General features: G+C 39.5%; 1 protein-coding gene across 4 annotated transcripts in view; it reads left to right on the forward strand.

Moving 5' to 3' along the window:
• The window catches only part of DISC1 (DISC1 scaffold protein), a 174471-nt gene that overhangs the window by 87058 nt on the left and 69470 nt on the right, over positions 1-17943 (forward strand). Inside the window, exon 10 of one of the 4 annotated variants that reach the window (XM_058419898.1) lies at positions 7384-7792. The exons of 1 other annotated variant lie outside the window; for it this stretch is intronic. In XM_058419898.1, coding sequence (XP_058275881.1) covers positions 7384-7484 — 101 coding nt within the window. In that variant the 3' untranslated portion in view covers positions 7485-7792. 2 more of the 4 variants (XM_058419899.1, XM_058419901.1) reach the window with 2 other exon arrangements.

A 17943-nucleotide genomic window follows, 5' to 3' on the forward strand; every position in this document is an offset into this window, starting at 1 on the left:
GAACACTGGTATGGGTTTGATACCAACACGTTTAACTGAATATAAGCCTTCAGATACACTCTGGAAAACAGTATGCAGATGGTGTCTTGAGGAAAAGAGGCCACCTTTATGGAACAGTGTTATTCTGCACAGCACTTTTATGTTTAGAGAATAAAGCATAAAGAGTTGGAATACAATTTTGTTGCCATTTGTTTTTGCTGTTGTTTGAGAGAACTGGTGCTTTGTCTGCACTGTGAAAGGTGTGATTTGAGTTGGGGGTAGCTGACCTGACTTACTTCACAGCCTTAGGCCTGGTGTTTCATTTATGCCAATAAAATCTGTGTTGCTACCAAGAAAGGCAGTTCTGCCTTTTTTTCTGTGTTCCTGTCTCAAACTGTACACTAGGTTAGGGTTAGGTCCTATACATGTCTATTTCTGTCATGTGGCACCTGAATTGTTTTCTGCCTGTGAGCATCTTGCAAACTTTGATTTTTTTTTTTTTTTTTTTTTTTTTTTTTTTTTTTTTTTTACTGAACATAATACTATTTTGTATGGAAAATATTAGACAAAAAATTTAAATGCTAAAATGTATGTATGTGTTTGTCTTGTGTATAAATTGGTCACCTATTTTTTACTTCATTAATAATTGTTGATTTCTCACAGTAATGCAGATATAAGGAAGCAGACGTCAAGGGAAGAGACTTAATCACACAATAATCAGAGCTGGAATTTTAAATAGGACACATCATTAGCATGTTAATGAATTTTCTCGCTCTGTGCCAGCTGCCCAAGTATAAAAGATATTGCAGATGTAGTGCAAAAATCAGGCTTAGCTTACTGCACTTATAGCTGTCAGTGCTCTCTATGAAGGAAATTTGACAAAAAATCCTTTAGTATTTTTAGAGATGCTAAAAAATACGCTTTTCATGTAGGATAATAGAAGCATTGACAAGTATCACTATGTATTAGCATTTTAGGATGAAGAGTACTAACGTGCCCTTTAGACATTGACTTTCTTCTGAGGCCGTCAGAACGCTGCTATAAAAGTGATCAACTGTTTATTACCATTTTACAGATAGGAGAGCCAGAGACTTAGAGGTCATGTAATTTTACCTGAAATGGTGGTGAAACAGTTTCCCAGCTGATGGTCTAGCATCAATCCTGATTGAATCAATCTCTTACGATAAACATGTGGTGCTGTGATACTGTGTGAGCTTTATACTCTTCTGGACCGTAGCCGAAGACGTGACGGTTCTGGGAAAATTGTTGAAGGTCTGTGCTTGATTGTTGAGCAGACCTGTCTTATAAAGTCAGAAGGTTCTGTTATGGCAAAGAAGAGAACTGCTTTACAGCCCGAAACAACCATACTTGTGTTCCAGACAAGGGAAGCTTAATTACTTGCCTGTCTGCCAAACTGCTGGATTGTGCTTATAAATCCTGTCTTGGGTTGATTGGCATTTGTAACCCAGGGCTGGAAATGAAACCTACCCTCTTGTTGTGGTTTCCTCAGCACCAGTACTGATGGGCAAGTTTTCCTGACTCGTCTGCCGAGTTCTTTTCCTGGCTTCTCTCAGCCTGTTTCTGTCCCTATTACGCTTTTGGGAAAGCACCTCTCCTGTAAGTAATGTATGTACACACACAGCTAGGGGGGACTGCGCTTCCCAATCTAATTGCTAGGTTGTGCTTGCCAAGTCATGTTAAGTAGAATTTCTATACTGCATTAATTTCTAGAGGAAATATAAAAAATAAAGGCTTTCATGCACATGAAAATAGCTTTTTAACCCTTTGAAAAAAACATCAAAACCCAAGCTACTGTTTGAAGGCTGATACTTGTCTCTCTGCTCAACTCTTGTTGCCATCCTTGATTTTTATTGTCTTAGAAATTGCTTGTGTAAGTCCTAAAGCTCTTACCAGCCCACTTGTACAGTAAAGCTTTCTGGAATTGAACAGATGTATTTATTAAACAACATGTAGATGTAGCAGAGGAGCTTCTTGGGAAACTGGACATTTCTATCACACTCAATTTTACTTTCTTTTGTTCAATACACTCTGCATGCTTGCACAGAATATCTTACAGGGTTTTGTCCTTTCAACAGAAGAGAACCTATCAGAGTTGATTTTTTTAATCTGCTTTTTTTTAATTAAAAAAACCCCTGATGTTTTGGCTTTAGAATACTATTTAAGAATAAAATGTGTTCAGAATGTACTTAGAAGAATAACAAAAATTCTTCTATTCTTTTTATATTCATTGTTCCAAAAGCTGCAAATTTGACTGTTGTGAAGGATGCAATTAAATATTGTCTGGACAGCAGAAACCACTAGTGGTGCTCCTTAATGTAATACTTGCTATTGCATACTGAAATATTTATGAAAAGAAGGTTCCGTGCTTCATATACAATTGCGTAGGACATGATTTATCAAAGTGTTAATGACCATTTGCTACAAAGCAGTTTTATTCTATTTCAAAGATAGGTGCAACACAGAAAGTCTTACAATAGAATCACGTGCACTGAGAAACCTACCTTTTTTGTTTGTGTAAATATCTGTTTTAATGGTAGCTGTGATACAGAAGCTTCCCTATTTTTCTTTGTGACTGGTCTTTGGAATACTACTGGAAGACGTCTAAAGATTATTAACAATTTTACACCATTTTTAATTGTTGCAAAAAATACCAGCTAAGTATGGCATAAACCCATGTGCCTGTGACATAACCAGAATGATTCCGTGTTTTGTTTACTGGTTTTTCAGGTGGTGTTTTAATGTTCTTCCTCACTGCATTTTTCTTCACCAAGTAAGCTTTCCATATTGTTTCTATAGTTCACCCTTTGTCTGAGGGCTTTTCTGATTCTAAGCTGAAGAGCTGAACCTTTTGATTGCTTCTGTTTAAATAAAGCATTAAAGGAGAACCCACGCAGAGTGTAACAGATGTGCTTTCGTGAGGAAGAAGCTGCTCTGAGTCTTGTTGTGTCTCCATTTCTAATTTGGGTGAGGTCATTAACTTCTGCATGTCACACCTTTATGAAATGCTAGTTGTCATTAACGTGAGTGATGTAATTGAATGGCTTATTACTTATGGCTATGGCCATCTCTACTTAAACAGTGATCCTGAAGGATTTAGCCAGTTTAGCTTTCACAGAAGGTGTAAAACCCTTGGTGGTGATGCAGGGACAGGACTGGCAGTGCAGCTGGGAACATCCTTTACTCTGAGCTGATGTTCAGCTGATGCTCCAAAGTAGCTCTTGGCAGCCTTCTTTAGGCAGCATGGAATAGTCATGTCCACATAAAACCCCAAAAGGATGAAACAGCAGCAAAAACAAAACCCCCAAGAAGCCCAGTCTTGCAGAGCTCCTTTTGTGTTGTCTTGGGCAAATACGGCATGAGTAATTATCCTCTGCTCATTAGTATTCTCTCTGCTGTTTCATTTGAAAAATTGGTGTTCCTGCATTTGCATGGATTTGCACTCCTGTGCTTATCCTGTGTTTATTTGTGTTTCACTGATTGTGGGCATGGGTCTCATTTTCTTGGCTCATTTTAAAGCACTTGGGATCTTACAAGTTAAGTATACCCATATACATCTTTTGGTCTTATAATTCTATAATGGTAGTAACTGCATATCAAATTGTTACCAAGTTTTGAGGATCAAATTCAGACTAATGATTTTAATTCCATGTCATGCTTCCACAATCATCTTTGTTAAGTAATATTTAATTATAAGTAGTTAAAGGGTTTGGGTTTTTTTTTCTGTTATGGAATTGCCTTTTTTGATAAATGCTATCAATAGAATTTAGTAACATAAAAATAGTAAATTCTGTTAGACATTTCCTGTAAAATCTCAAATGCATTTTAATTTTAGAAATCGATTTTTGTCATGGTTGAAAAGGTTGGAAACCAGTATGTTTAAGCATAATTAAGTTTGCCATATGTCTTGAGTCACTTGTAATTGTGTTTCTTATAATGGTGATTTTAAAGGTCATCTTGTCTGGTGTTGTTCATTTAAATATGTAAAATACTTTGGTTTCCACTTGGAGCATAGAGGTTTAGGCTGTATAAATGCAATGGAGGTATTAAATTTAATCTGGCCTTTCTGTATAATTAGATGCAAATATGTGTAATACAAAAAATACGAAAAAGTCAGGCAACTTGAACTGAGAAAGAAGCTTGGTTTAAAGCCTGACAATATCTGTAGAGACCTTTTGATCAGGGCATTTTTCTGTTGATGCTCAAAGGTGAGCTTTTCTTCTATCTCTTTCTCCCAAGATCTGGTGGTAATAACTTTATTGAAATGTTTTTTGTACCTGTGTAATACTTTTTGGACAGCAGTATGAGGTAATTACACACAGAATAATAACTCCTGGAATGACCCAATACTGATGCTGCAGTCATAGAGATGGTTATCTGCTAGGTGCAAGGAATAAAGCTTGGTCTGAAGTTTTATGCTGGGTCCCTTTAGGGATTATGATGTCATCTTTAACCAGGATAAGCGCAAAGACATCAAGGTTTTGTAGGTTTAAGGCCACAGAAATACAGAGTGGTTCTGTTGTAATCATGGAAATGCAATCTAGTGGTGAATAGTGTCACTGAACAGCTTCCTATTGCAATGGGAGATGGGCAACCTCCCCCCTCCAATGCCGAGTGGACACTTCACTGTGCTGGTGTGCAGGCCAACAAGCAAACAGAAAGTTCTGATTGTATTCCTGGCAGCTTATTCCTTTACATCTGAAATGCTGTTGCCAGCTACGTACGCGGTGCATTAAACTTTCGGAGTGGGCCTTGCATCAAATTATTCTGGTTTGCCATCTCTGCTCCAGGTTTCTGCATCGCTCTGCTTTTTAGTTCAGCTTCTTCAGCTGACAGTGATGCAACAGAATAAGTAGGAAGAGGCCACACAGATGAGTTAAATTTGGAAGAAATGTGGAAATGCATACCACCGATTTTAATCATTCTTCATTCGATTCTGGTTCTGCAGCTGCATCTTTTGAGGTACTGGGCTCAGATTGAAAATTCACAGGGTTTTTTTTCTTCATGACTATAGCTGGTTTGAAAAAGAAAGAATTGCTAAGATGACAGAAAGCCAGGATTAAAAGAGACAGAAAAAGTAGCATCTTCTGTTCATTGGCCAAATAGAGCATGTTCCCATATGTAATTCAAACAACTTTAGCATGAAACTAGCCCTGGTGACAACCGACAAACATTCTTTAGTTTGCCAACTCTGGAGTTTGAATATATCATGCTAGGAAACTTGTAACTCTCTTCCTGATAGTATATAGCTGCTCTTCTGACATGTCATATTAAGAAAATTCCAGTTTTGTCAGAAAGATGTTGTGTCTGATGAGCTGCTCAGAGGCAGGCAGAAAGGTCTGTGGGCCTGGTGGTCTCAGAAGAGGACCTAGAAAAGCAGTGACACGGAGTTACACTTAGCAGATAGGATCAAATTAATTTTCAAAGAAAGGTTAATGTTGCGTTCCTTGTCTCACAGGTGAGGTAATGGAGGCACTCAGGGAATTGATTTTGTGTTTCTGTTCATTTTGCCATTACAAATAGGTACTGCCTGTACGTATTTGGCCTTTTGGATGGGTTTACAGCATGTATTTGACAACTTTATCCCAAAATACTAATAGGCTGGAGGTACAAAAACTGTTTGGTCTCTTAAAAACCTCAAGTTTTATTGAAAAAGTCAATGAACAGTTGGCCTACCTTTCACAGGTTTCTTTAAGTTATGTTCATTTTGGTTTATATACTCAGTGTCATACCACATGGTTTTGCCTTTTTTTGTTTGTTGGTTTGGTTTTTTTCTCCTGTGTGGTGTTTTTTTTTTTTTTGTTCTGTTTTTCAAGTTATATTAACATGGCATGATATTTTCAAGTCCCAGAAATGTGCAAAAGGCTCTTTAGGATACTTTGCCTCATTTAGTTTCTCTTGAGGATAAGTATAGAGATGGATAGAATATTTAAGAAATAGCGTTAATTTGTTTTCAAGTAGTACTTCAGTGAAACCAATCTCAAGCAGTTATCTTTTCAAATATTCAGACTTTCTGTAAACTGAAAGATAAAAATAGTACAGCATTTTATATTCAGTTAATGTTTTGGATTTTATTTAATTTTTTTAGCTGTAAGAAAGAAAATGTTGGTTTGGGTCATCTGGGATCGCTGACATTAAATTGATGTGCTAGAAAAAGAGTATACCACAGCAGAAGCGGAGAGTGAAGATACTGCTTAACCTTTTATTTGCATATATATTTTCAGATGTATGTATTTTGATTCAAAATATTAGCACTTTAGTACATTTCCACCCAAAAGTTTTCATTCAAGAATTTTGACAGTGTTCTCAAGTTACAGTGTACAAATCTAATTCTATGCTTGCATAAGTACATGCAATTTGTAAAGAATTACACCTCCATACATTGGTGGTAAATTCACCTCACTGATTGAAGTCAGATGTTTATTTTTCTTGTTTTTCTTTTTTTTTTCTATGTTTTGACTTTCATCTTTGCTTTGATATTGACTGGCAATATTCAGATAGAGCATCTAAAAGCAATCATACAAAAAAATCTAAAAGCAAAAGTACATCTAAGCAAAAGAAACCCCTGGGGTGCCATTCCATTTAGAATAGATGTCCCTCATGAAATACAGATTTTTTTTTTTTCTCCAGAGTTTGTTCCTTCTGATTTTAAGATGAGAAGTTATTTCTGCCTCATTATTTCTTGCTTTTTTGTTGTTTTTGTTTGTTTAAGGTTTTATTTGAGGTATTTGCAAATACAGTAGTACAGATACAAGCCAAATGAAAATTTCTATAAAACATTTTGTAAAATAGGGACGTTACCAGCCTTGACTGAGTTTTCACTTAATTAAATATTTAAAGGGAATGAAATTACTGTCTGCTGTATAGTTTGTTCCTTCAATCACCAGAGGGTTCCATGCATGCTGCAAGCTCTACACCCACAGGTATGCAGAAGTGTAACCAAATCTGGAGTAATGAATGATATGTATTGAAAGGTGGGGGAGGTATAAAACCTGAGGATAAATCCAGAATAAACCTACTGAAATTCTAATCCTTTCTAGAAGAGCTGGTTTTCATCTCTAAAATTATTTTAATGCTACATGTGTTATGGTAAAGAAGGCTTTAGAATATAAAATCTCTTCCAATTTATACCTTTTACCGAGACAGACAAGTAGAAATACAGAGAATTTAAAAGGAAGAAAGAGAGATTATTAAATACAGAGAATTTAAAAGGAAGAAAGAGAGATTATTTGTTCTGACTTTGATTCCCCAAAGAAAATGTATTTACATCTTCTCTAAGCTTTTAGTCTTTTTCTGTACTTCCATTAAATCCTAACTGATTACTCTGAGGCAATGGAAATCTTATTATTTAGAGCAGAGTTAAGTACATTCTATCTCCAATTTCAGGAACTGAAAGTTTTCACCCAGGAATTTTCTTTCTCTGTCCTTGGAGACACAAACTGCAGCGGAAGGGAGAAAAACGAGTGATTGCTAATGCCTGGAGCTAGGAGTTGGAACTCCGTGTCCTTCTGTTTGAATTCTCTTCGTGCTTGAGCAGGAACAGAGGCAGTTTGCTGATGTTTCAGCTGATTCGGGCCACAGTATCTTTGTGTACGAGGTGTGAAGGTAACCACTGCTTCTGTTACAGTCCTCTTGGGAGGTCTGTGCTCCACAGACTCAATATTTAGCCGGGGAGACAATATTAGCAGGTGATAGTATAAGGCCCAGGGATTTTGTCATCTATAATTGCAAAGAATCTGTGGCCCATGTGCAACAGGTGCTTGTGATCAGCATTTCTGATGGCCTGCCAGATTTCCACTGACAGGCTGAGATCATGTAAGAAATAGAAGAAAATCACGTGGATATTTGAAACACAAATTTTTTGTTGTTGTTGCGTTTGAACCTGGTTTCTTTCTTTACGCAAAAATATTGTAGTAGAATATAATTAAAACTTGGATGGTACCTGAAAAGAAGATTCACTCATCATATTTGTGGATGATATCTTTGGTTTGATGTGCATGTTGGAGGCTTGGGTAAAGATAAACAGGCATGTGTGCCAAGCTGCATAAGATTAAACACTTCATTACCTGTTGGAATTATCAGCTGCAAGACACCTTGCATAATTTGGACTACAACCTCTATATGCTTCTGGCTGGATTATACCTCTTATCTAGCGAAGTGCATTGAAATATAATTAACAATGTGAGCTGGAAATGACAGGCTGAATCTATGTGTATTTTTGTGCAGATAAACAATCCTATATCTGGATCAGAAGTCATAGAAACATTCTATCTACTAATTTTTTTTCCCAGTTCCCGTGTTCTAAAACATTGTACAAGGAAAAATAATCTGTGCTCTGTGCCAGAGAGGAGCAAATAGGCATATCTCCATATCTCCTTGTAGGCTTGACTTTAGTAACCTTTGGAAAATGCTAAATCCTGCACAAAACAGCAGTTATTTTAGATTTTTCATAATCTTCATTTTGAATGTTTTGTTGGAGAGAGAATTTTGAAAATACATGGAGGCAGGATTTCTGATCTATTGATACCAGTAAGAATTTTGCCTCCAGTTTCAGCAGAGTTCAGAATTTCACCTCTGGCATTCTCCACACTGAAGCTGCAGCATCTGTTTCTGAGCTGAGCTGCTTGGATGCAGGCCATCTTACCTTGATGAAAGTGCAGTCCACATAAGAAAGAGCAAGGCTTGGTCAGAAATTCTTTTAACTAGAAAATCCTTCAGCCTTATGACAAAATTATAAATTTTGAACTTGATAGTCCTGGTCTACTAAAGAAGAATCGGGTGGGTTTTTTTGCATATTTAAGCTAAATTTCTGTTGATTTTAGTTCAGGGAACTTAACAGCCCTTCGACTTTTACAGTTAAATTAATATTTTAGGATATTGTTTCTCTGTAGTTAGGAGAAAAATATTTTTTTTACAAGTCAGAGCATATGCAATGTGGAATTTCCAACATAATCACTTGTAGCATTTGTTCTTGTTACTGCAGTAAAAAAATGACCTGAATGAAATGTATTGCTTTTGTATTTTCAGGTTTCCAGTGTGCTGTCTTCTGGGTATATATATGTTCTTGATCTAGTTCTTAATCTGTTTAAATGTTCCTTGATCTAGCGATCAAAATGTGAATTTTCCTGTGCCAGCAGAAAAATGTTTGAGTGTGAAGTTTGTTCACTTCTATTCAGTACCTATGAAAAAAACTGTGAGTACTGGTGTAACATTATTCATTATCTCATGAAGTGGTCAGCCACATCCTTAGGTGGAAGGATATAATTCCAGTGGGAGAGATGCCCTCTAAATAAGCTGTAGACACTGGCTGAAGCATCAGAAATGGTGGTGTCGTTTTCAGTACCTTACCTGATTGCAGTGCAAAAACATAGATCTGGATATTTATTTAGATGAGCTCTTTTTTTTTTCTCCATATTCTTTCTGCTTATGTAGTAAGTAATGACAATCTGAGGAATACTTGAAAATAACAAAATTCTGGACAGGTGCACAACCATTCCTGCAGCTCAGTAGTGCTGAACTGAGCTTTTGACAGTTTTTGGCAAGTACTTGGCTTAGTCTTTTGCCAGCCCAAAACAGCATGGATGGTGTATCAGTATTGTGGTCCAAGGATGCTTCAAGAGCAAATTGGCCAATACTCAAAAAAATTGTGCCTGAAACCTGTCTGCGGTATGTATTATAGACCAGAAGAAAATTATGAATAAAGCCCATGTGTTGTAGGGATACGCAAAGCAATCACACAGAGTCAAGAGATTTTCGCAGAGCAGAGAGTTCCTCCAAGCGAGCTCAAGGCTGAGCCAAACCCAGAGCCCCCAGCCTGTTTATTTCTTACTTTTTATACATTTGTGGGTCTGGCTGTGGATTAGTTTCTGGAGTTTTCACCTCCCAGCCCAATGGCCAGACCAGCTGTCATTTACAATTGTTTTCAGGTTAGAAATATGCAAACAAAGGACAGAGAATGAAAAACAAAGGATTTGTTTATGCTACATCTGTGGGAAAAAGGTAGAAACTGCTCCTAATATTGTGCAGTAGCTAAAAAGTCTGACTCCATTTTATGAATAATCAAAAGGCTTTAAAAAACTCAGAAAAACCAGGGTGACACCCATGTGTCCTAACAGTTTTTGCCAGTGAGGCTGGTTAAAACCAGTTGTAGATATGAGCCATCTTTGTTCAGTTTAAAGAACAGAAGTCTGAGATCCTTTGGTTATAGCCTGCAGTTACCTGTTCAGAAACCAGAACCTGATAGTGGAAACATATTTATAGATAGACAAAAGCAGAAGTGGTCATTTCTAATGGCTAGTAATTGAAGCTGACTACTTTAGATTAAAAAAAAAAAAAAAAAAAAAAAAAAAAAAAAAAAAGGGCCTTTTAACTGAAAGGACAATTGCCAGAGTTCAGAGTTCAGCAAAGATTTTATTGTAAATACCCAGTAACTGTGTGGGTTTTTTACAGAATCACAGAACGTCTGTGCTGGAAGAGAGCTTCAAGATCATCAAGCCCAACCCATGCCCTACCACCTCAACCAGATCATGGCATCGAGCGCCACATCCAGTCTTTTTTTAAACGCATCCAGGAATGGCGACTCCACCACTTCCCTGGGCAGACCATTCCAGTACCTTATCACTCTTTCCATGAAAAACTTTTTCCTAATGTCCAACCTATATTTCCCTTGACACAGCCTGAGATTGTCCTCTCGTTCTGTCAGTCACTGCCTGGAGAAAGAGACCAACCCCCAGCTGTCCACAGCCGCCCTTCAGGAAGTTGTAGGGAGTGATAAGGTCACCTCTGAGTCTCCTTTTCTCCAGGCTAAACACTCCCAGCTCCCTCAGCTGTTCCTCACAGGGTTTGTGTTCCAAGCCCCTCACCAGCCTTGTTCCCTCCTCTGGACACGCTCAAGCATCTCAACGTCCTTCCTAAACTGAGGGGACAGAACTGGACACAGCACTCAAGGTGTGGCCCCACCAGTGCCGAGTACAGGGGAAGAATGACCTCCCTGCTCCTGCTGGCCACACCATTCCTGATCCAGGCCAGGATGCCATTGGCCTTCTTGGCCACCTGGGCTCACTGCTGGCTCATGTTCAGCTGCTGTCACCAGTGCCCCCAGGTCCCTTTACTCCTGGCACTGTCCAGCCACACCGTCCCCAGCCTATAATGCTGCAGGGGGTTATTGTCGCCAAAGTGCAGGACTCGGCACTTGGACTTATTAAACTTCATCCTATTGGACTCTGCCCATCCATCCAACTGTTCCAGATCTCTCTGCAAAGCCCTCCTACCTTCCAACAGATTGACACATCCTCCCAGCTGAGTGTCATCCACAGATTTACTGATGAAAGATTCAATACCCACATCCATGTCATCAATAAAAATACTGAACAGAACTGGCCCCAGCACAGACCCCTGAGGGACACCACTGGTGCCTGGCCCCAGCTGGATGCTGCACCGTTCACCACCACTCTCTGGGCCCGGCCATCCAGCCAGTTCCTAACCCAGCACAGAGTGCTCCTGTCCAAGCCACGGGCTGCCAGCTTATCCAGGAGTGTGCTGTGGGAAACAGTGTCAAAGGCCTTGCTGGAGTCCAAATAGACAACATCCACAGCCCTTCCTGCATCCACCAGGTGGGTCACCTGGTCAGAAAAGGAGACCAGGTTGGTCAAACATGACCTACCTCTCCTAAACCTGTGCCGGCTGGGCCTGATACCCTGGCCACCCTGTAAATTCTGTGTGATGACACTCAGTATAAAGGTTCCATTTTCTCATTATCTTGCCAGGTACTGAGGTTAGCCTGACTGGTCTATAATTACCAGGATCCTCCCTCCCACCCTTTTTGGGAATGGGTGTCACACTGGCCAGTTTCCAGTCATCTGGAACCTCACCAGTGAGCCAAGACTGATGGTAAATGATGGAGAGTGGCTTAGCAAGCTCATCTGCCAGCTCTCTCATCACCCTGGGATGGATCCCATCTGGGCCCATAGATTTATGAGTATCCGAGCATCTCAGCGGTTCTCTGACTGCCTCCTCTTGGATAATGGGGGGACCATTCTGTTCCCTGACACCATCATCCAACCCGAGACCAGTTGTCTTGAAGGCAAGTTGTCTTCCCACTGAAAACTGAGGCAAAAAAGGCATTTAGCACTTCAGCCTTCTCCTCATCTGCAGTTACGAAGTTCCCTCCCTCATCCAATAGAAGGCAAAGGTTGGCCTTACTCTTCCTTTTACCATTAATATATTTGTAGAAACATTTTTTATTATCCTTTACAGAAGTCACCGTTTTAAGTTCAAACTGAGCTTTGGCCTTCCTAATTTTTTTCCTACATGCTCTAGCAGCCCCCTTAAATACTTCCTGAGAGACCTGACCCTCCTTCCAAAAATGATACATCCTCTTTTTATTCCTAATTTCCTCCAACCCCTCCTTGCCCATCCAGGCTGGACGCTTACCTTGTCAGCTCATCTTTCAGCACACAGGGACAGTCTGTTCCTGTGCCCTCAAAATCTCTGTTTTGGAGCATGCCCAGCTTTCCTGAACTCCTTTGTTTTTAAGAGCTGCTTCCCAAGGAACTCTCTGAATAAGTCTCCTAAATAGGCCAAAGTCTGCCCCCTGGAAGTCCAGTGTAAGGGTAGTATGTAGTTGCAACTGGAATCAGTTCAGAGAGATCTTACTGTATTTTGCAGATGAACAGGATTATCAAAAGCAAAAGCTTCTATTAGACTTGTGTTTTGGACTTGCTGTTTTATAAATAGAATGATAAATAGAGAAGCTATTCCTGTTCTGATATTTTTTAGATGAATAAAGCCCAATGCAGAATGGCAACGTTTTCTATTTGTGTTAAATTATTTGGATTGTGCAGTAATGCCTGGTTCTCTTCCTTCACACTTTTTTTTCTATAATTTTTAATTTACTAGCTTGCAATACCTTTCAATCTCTGCATGGTTTATTTCTGTCCCTGTCTTATACTGTATGAGATTGTTTTCTTACAATTCAATAATTCATTGAATTCCTGCTTGCCTGAGCTCCTAATCATATGGAGCACAATTTCACACCTTTTCCAGGACAGTGTACATTTCACCAAGACCACACTCTCTACCTGATTTATTTATTCTTGAAAGAAGATGCCATAAAGAAACCTTCTCTGACTCAATTTCTAAAAGGCTCAGTATGTAGGTGTTTCCTCATTCTTATGCTGCTGGCATTTTGCCTCACGTAGTGACCCCTGCTGAGGTTACTTATGTGGTGTAAGAGTGGATTGATTGGGGAAATGGAGACCACAGGAAAACACAGAACACTAAAAGCAGAGAGCATTTTACAGCTGTCTGCGTTGAAAGCCATTGAAAACCAATATTCACTGGCCTAGGTGGAAGACATATTCACAATTTTGCAGGATAAAGTACCAGGGCAGCAGGATCTTTTCCTGTGTTAGAATACTTAGTCACAGTGCTAAAATGCTGAACTGCAGCTGAGAACCATCAGGGTGTACATTTATTATTTTAGTTCTGCTTCTGTAACATCCTCCTATAATGTACGAGGCATCCTCTTGCACCTTTCAAAGAAATATAAAGAAGTAAGAAAACCTCTATCTTCTAAAGTTCTCTGGGGTTTTGGGAGTTGTTTTAAAAGTTCTGAATGCCCAAAGTCATTGTCATGCCCAGGATCTTTGTCATTCTCTATGTTCATGTTTATTTTATACCCTCTTTCTACCATTAGGCATTCTGCAAAGCTTGTATTTTAATACTTCTCTATCTCTGATAAATGCCAGACATCTCTGCAGTAAAAAAAAAAAAAAAAAAAAAAAAAAACCAAAAACAACAAAAACAAAAAACCCTCAAAATCCTGAGCATTAATTTGTTTACATTTCATTTTCTTTCCCCTCTTGTTATACGTTCACTTTCTTTGTAAGCCTTCAACTTTTTAAAGTCCCATTGACATGTTTTCCTTTATTTCTCCTCTCTTTCCTCATCTCTGTTCAAACCTTTGTTTTTTTTTATTTTTATTTGCATCTCTGTATATGTAAAATAATTTCATTTAGTTTATTATGCTGTTCTCTTATTTCTGATAGTTTTTCTAATGCAAAAAGTTCCTTAAGTAACTTGCATTGGCCCACTTCACTGTTAATTCAATTTTCTGTTCTCAAAGTTATTTTTATTACCTTTGTTTTTTCCCAGTTTAACTGAGCTTTCCAAACTCGATGCTTAATGATACTTCTTTTTACAAAATATGGACCCTCCTCCTTGCTTCAACCCACATATAGCAAACTTGAGTTATGGATTTTTCTTTCCCCTTGCACAACTTGTGACTTGCTAGTTAATCGGTTGCTCTAAAAATTGCCAATACTTGCTGACAAGTCATTTTTTTTCCAGCCTACATATTAAGTGAAAGAGAAGAACATAAATGGGCAGCCATTTATGTTTCTTCTGTCCTTCTCACTGTCCCAAGAAATTTGTTTTGGCTGTATTTTTTATTTGGGCAGTGTAGACAGAGGGTGTTTCACTCCACAGTCCCAGAGGCAATGTATCTGAAATTCTCAAGCAAGAGACCCATCTCTGTGTACTGCTCTACAGTGCCAGGTCCTTTTCCTGTCTCAGAACATGTAGATGCTGTGAGAAGTGCCTTCAATCCAAATCCTGCTCCCCCTTGCTATGAGGTGGTCTGCTCTTATTAATAGTAACAAGGCTAGAAAAAACACTCTGTGCACCCTCTGGGGGACCTGCACTGTGGGACAGCTTCCTTATCACAAACCCAATAGTTTTCTTACCCTGCCTATTATGCCTGTTCAGTGTGGTGGTTTAAAGGGCTTGTGGTGGGGTAATCCTGGCTTTGTTGTGCCATCACACATTGCAAATGTGTGTTTCCTTCAGCAGTGTTTTCCAGGTTCCCATCTGTTCTTTCAGTTCCCTGTTAGGAAAAAGGTTCATGTTGAGCTGTGATGGAGTACTAAGCTCTCAAGGCAGAGTATGATGATCCCACAGAGGAGTATTTTTCCTGTATTAAGCAGCAGAGCGCCCAAGATGACTTGGCATTGGAATTATTCTCTGTCTGTCTGTTTTTCTTCCATGGCATTTTGCTGCTGAACAGTAGGACTGGTGATAAACTTGCATACCTAAGATGTGTCTGGAAATTACATGAACTATAAAGTTTTAAAAGGTAAAAGATGGATTTCTGGAAGTAGCCTACCTGAAATGATTGTTTAATGAGAAATTCTCCTTCAGTATGAAGGGTATACTTCAGTGAATAGTCTGAGACTGAATACTGCGAGCCTTCAAAGTTATAGAATAGGTGAAAGGCATAGTAAGAGAAGAGTTGCTGTCCAAGAACAACTCTGTAATAAGAGGTCAGGTAGGAGAAGTTGCCTGTCTCGCAGTCAAAGGTCACTAGCACAGGAAAAACTCATTTAGCTTTTGTTCCCCATTCCTACTGTAGGTGATTGCTTTCTTCACGCGTTACTTTTGTTATTTTGGCACACTACATGTGAGTGACAGCAGGATCTTTAACTCTTCCCAGCTTTGGCAACCATCCCCTTGCCTCTGTGAAATGACAGTCTCTCTTTAGGTTTTGTTAAGACATTCTTTAGAAGAGAGCTTAATCTGCCATCGTTTATTTTATTAGACTGAAATATGTTCCTGCTGCCCTCTTTGTTGAGAGTTATTGCTTCAACAATCACAGGCAGATCTGATTTACTGTAAACAGTTATAACAGCAGAGTAGGAATGTGGGCTGTAAATTGGTTGGAAAATGGGAGCAATTTGCTAGGAGTGAGAAAGTAATATTAAGTTAAACTGTTGAAACATTCACTGAAGTCTTGTACCATCAGCTCCAACATCTTAACCACGTACTAGGAGAAGCCTTATGCCAGCTCATTCTTTGCCACTTCCTTTGTGCTGCATTATTGGAGAACACCCTGCCTGGCAGGGTATGGCACTGGCTCAGCCCACTTTTGACTGGTAGTAAATCAGTTGCAATGAAGAAAAAAGGAAAGGGGCTGTTCCTCCCTTGTCTTGAGGGAGCAGATGTTATTTGGAAATAATTTATTTTTATTTTGTCTAATGAACTGGAGAACTGGGAGAGAGGGTAGGAAAAAACAAAAACAAAACAAAAAAACCCCCAAAATTTAAATGGAAGAATTTAAGTGGTGCAGGAAGGAGGCACAAAACCGAAGGACATATCTGAAGAAAAGGTGTTGAAGATTGAAAGAAGCTTTTGATTTGCTAATGTATGAAATATTTTCTTCGGCCAAGAACAAATCTTAAGTTTCCTCCCCTTGCAAACCTTTGGGATCAGGTGGATTAAATTTCCTCTTCCTCTGCCTCTCCCCTTAAAGAACAAATGGGAGATCAGTGGCCCAGCACTATATCAGTGTGAAATATCAGGATTCACTTTCTTCTGTGTCTAGGATTTGAAACCACCTCTCCAGCACCTCTGACCCGCTGAAGGGGGGGATGATGGGTCCCCAGCAGTCAAACATGCTCTTGAGGACTGTGCTATTGCCTCCTTGTCCTGTCTACTATACTGGAGCATTCTCCTTTTAGGGGTCATGAAACCATCCTGTTTTATCATGCATTACCTTTCCTAGTGCAAACTGTCTCTGGAGTTATGGAAGTTATAATTATGCAATTTGTATGATTTATTGCTTGCACTCAACAGCCACTCTGCACTGCTGTTTCCATTGCTTCTGAATTGGATCAATTTACAAGTTTGATGTTCTTACAAATACCACATCAATATAGTTACAGGTGTTGTAACATTATTGGCCGGTCTTGTTTGGGAAAAAAATAAATTTCAAGAAAAATCATATTCCAGAATGATTTAATTTGGAGAAAAGCCTCACGTTTGATAAATTTTGTTTGCGGGGTGTGTGCTGCATCACTATTTTCACACACAAGAGGAGGTGCCTTACTGCAGGGTCTGCGCTGTGAAAGGCAAGCTCTGTACACATTAGGGCAGCAAATACCGGAATTTACTTAAAAAAAAAAAAAAAACAAAACAAAAAAAAAAAACCAACAAACAAACCAGCTTTTAAAGTATGATGCATTTTCCACAGGATACCATTTATAGCGCCTCGGGATGTTCCTTTTGACCTGGGTGGAAGGCGGTAATTGACGGGCGGTGGCCCCTGGGGCCGCGGGCCGGCTCTGGCGGGCGGGCAGCGCCAGGGGGCGGCATTGCCGCGGGAGAGGCGCGCCCGAGCGCCGGGAGCGAGGGAGGGAGGGGGCCCCTCATCCCGGACACCCCCGCTGCTGCCTTCGGGTCACCGGCCTCGCGTCCTGCGGCAAAAAAACGCGCGCTAGGAATGAGATACACCGGCACGGTCGCAGTATTTCTTGGTGGCCGGGCGTCCTCTTAAAACTTTGATTTAGGGCTGTTATTGAAGGGTTTGAATTGCACGTTGTTCTGTCTGGGTTCTTCTTGAATGCGCAGCTTGCTGTAATGTTCCAGATGGCTGTCGTCTTAACAGTAGATAAGAATTAAGGATGGTAATAGGGGATATTTTATTTAAATCCGCATCTTTATCTTTCATTACTTATTCACGTTCTATTATTCCCTGGTGCTGTATTCAAAACACTTGAGGATTTAACAAGGGGAAAAATAACCATTTAAATTAGGATATTATGTTGACACCTTTACTGATGGTAATTTTTTCAAGCAGCAGTAGTGCAGTGTGGAAGAGCTGGAGCTGTTTCACATGGAGGAGGAAGCTTCACAAATGCAAAATTTTGTTTGAGTTGCATTTATAGGCTAAGAGTTCGTTCTGAAAGAAGACCGACTTACATAATGGGGTGGGGATGTGTTGCAAACAGGCAGGCTGTTCAGTAAGTAGAACTGGTGAGAAGACTTTTGTGAGACGTTTTGCTAAGTCTTTAAATTTGTTGGAGCATCACAGAATGTTTTGCTGAGACTTCTGACTAAAACTTCCTCAAGCAAAGGATGCAAAACAGGTATTAAATACAGTGTTCTGGGAAA

The sequence above is a fragment of the Hirundo rustica genome, chromosome 3 (assembly GCF_015227805.2).
Source record: "Hirundo rustica isolate bHirRus1 chromosome 3, bHirRus1.pri.v3, whole genome shotgun sequence".
In the NCBI taxonomy this organism is placed as follows: Eukaryota; Metazoa; Chordata; class Aves; order Passeriformes; family Hirundinidae; genus Hirundo; species Hirundo rustica.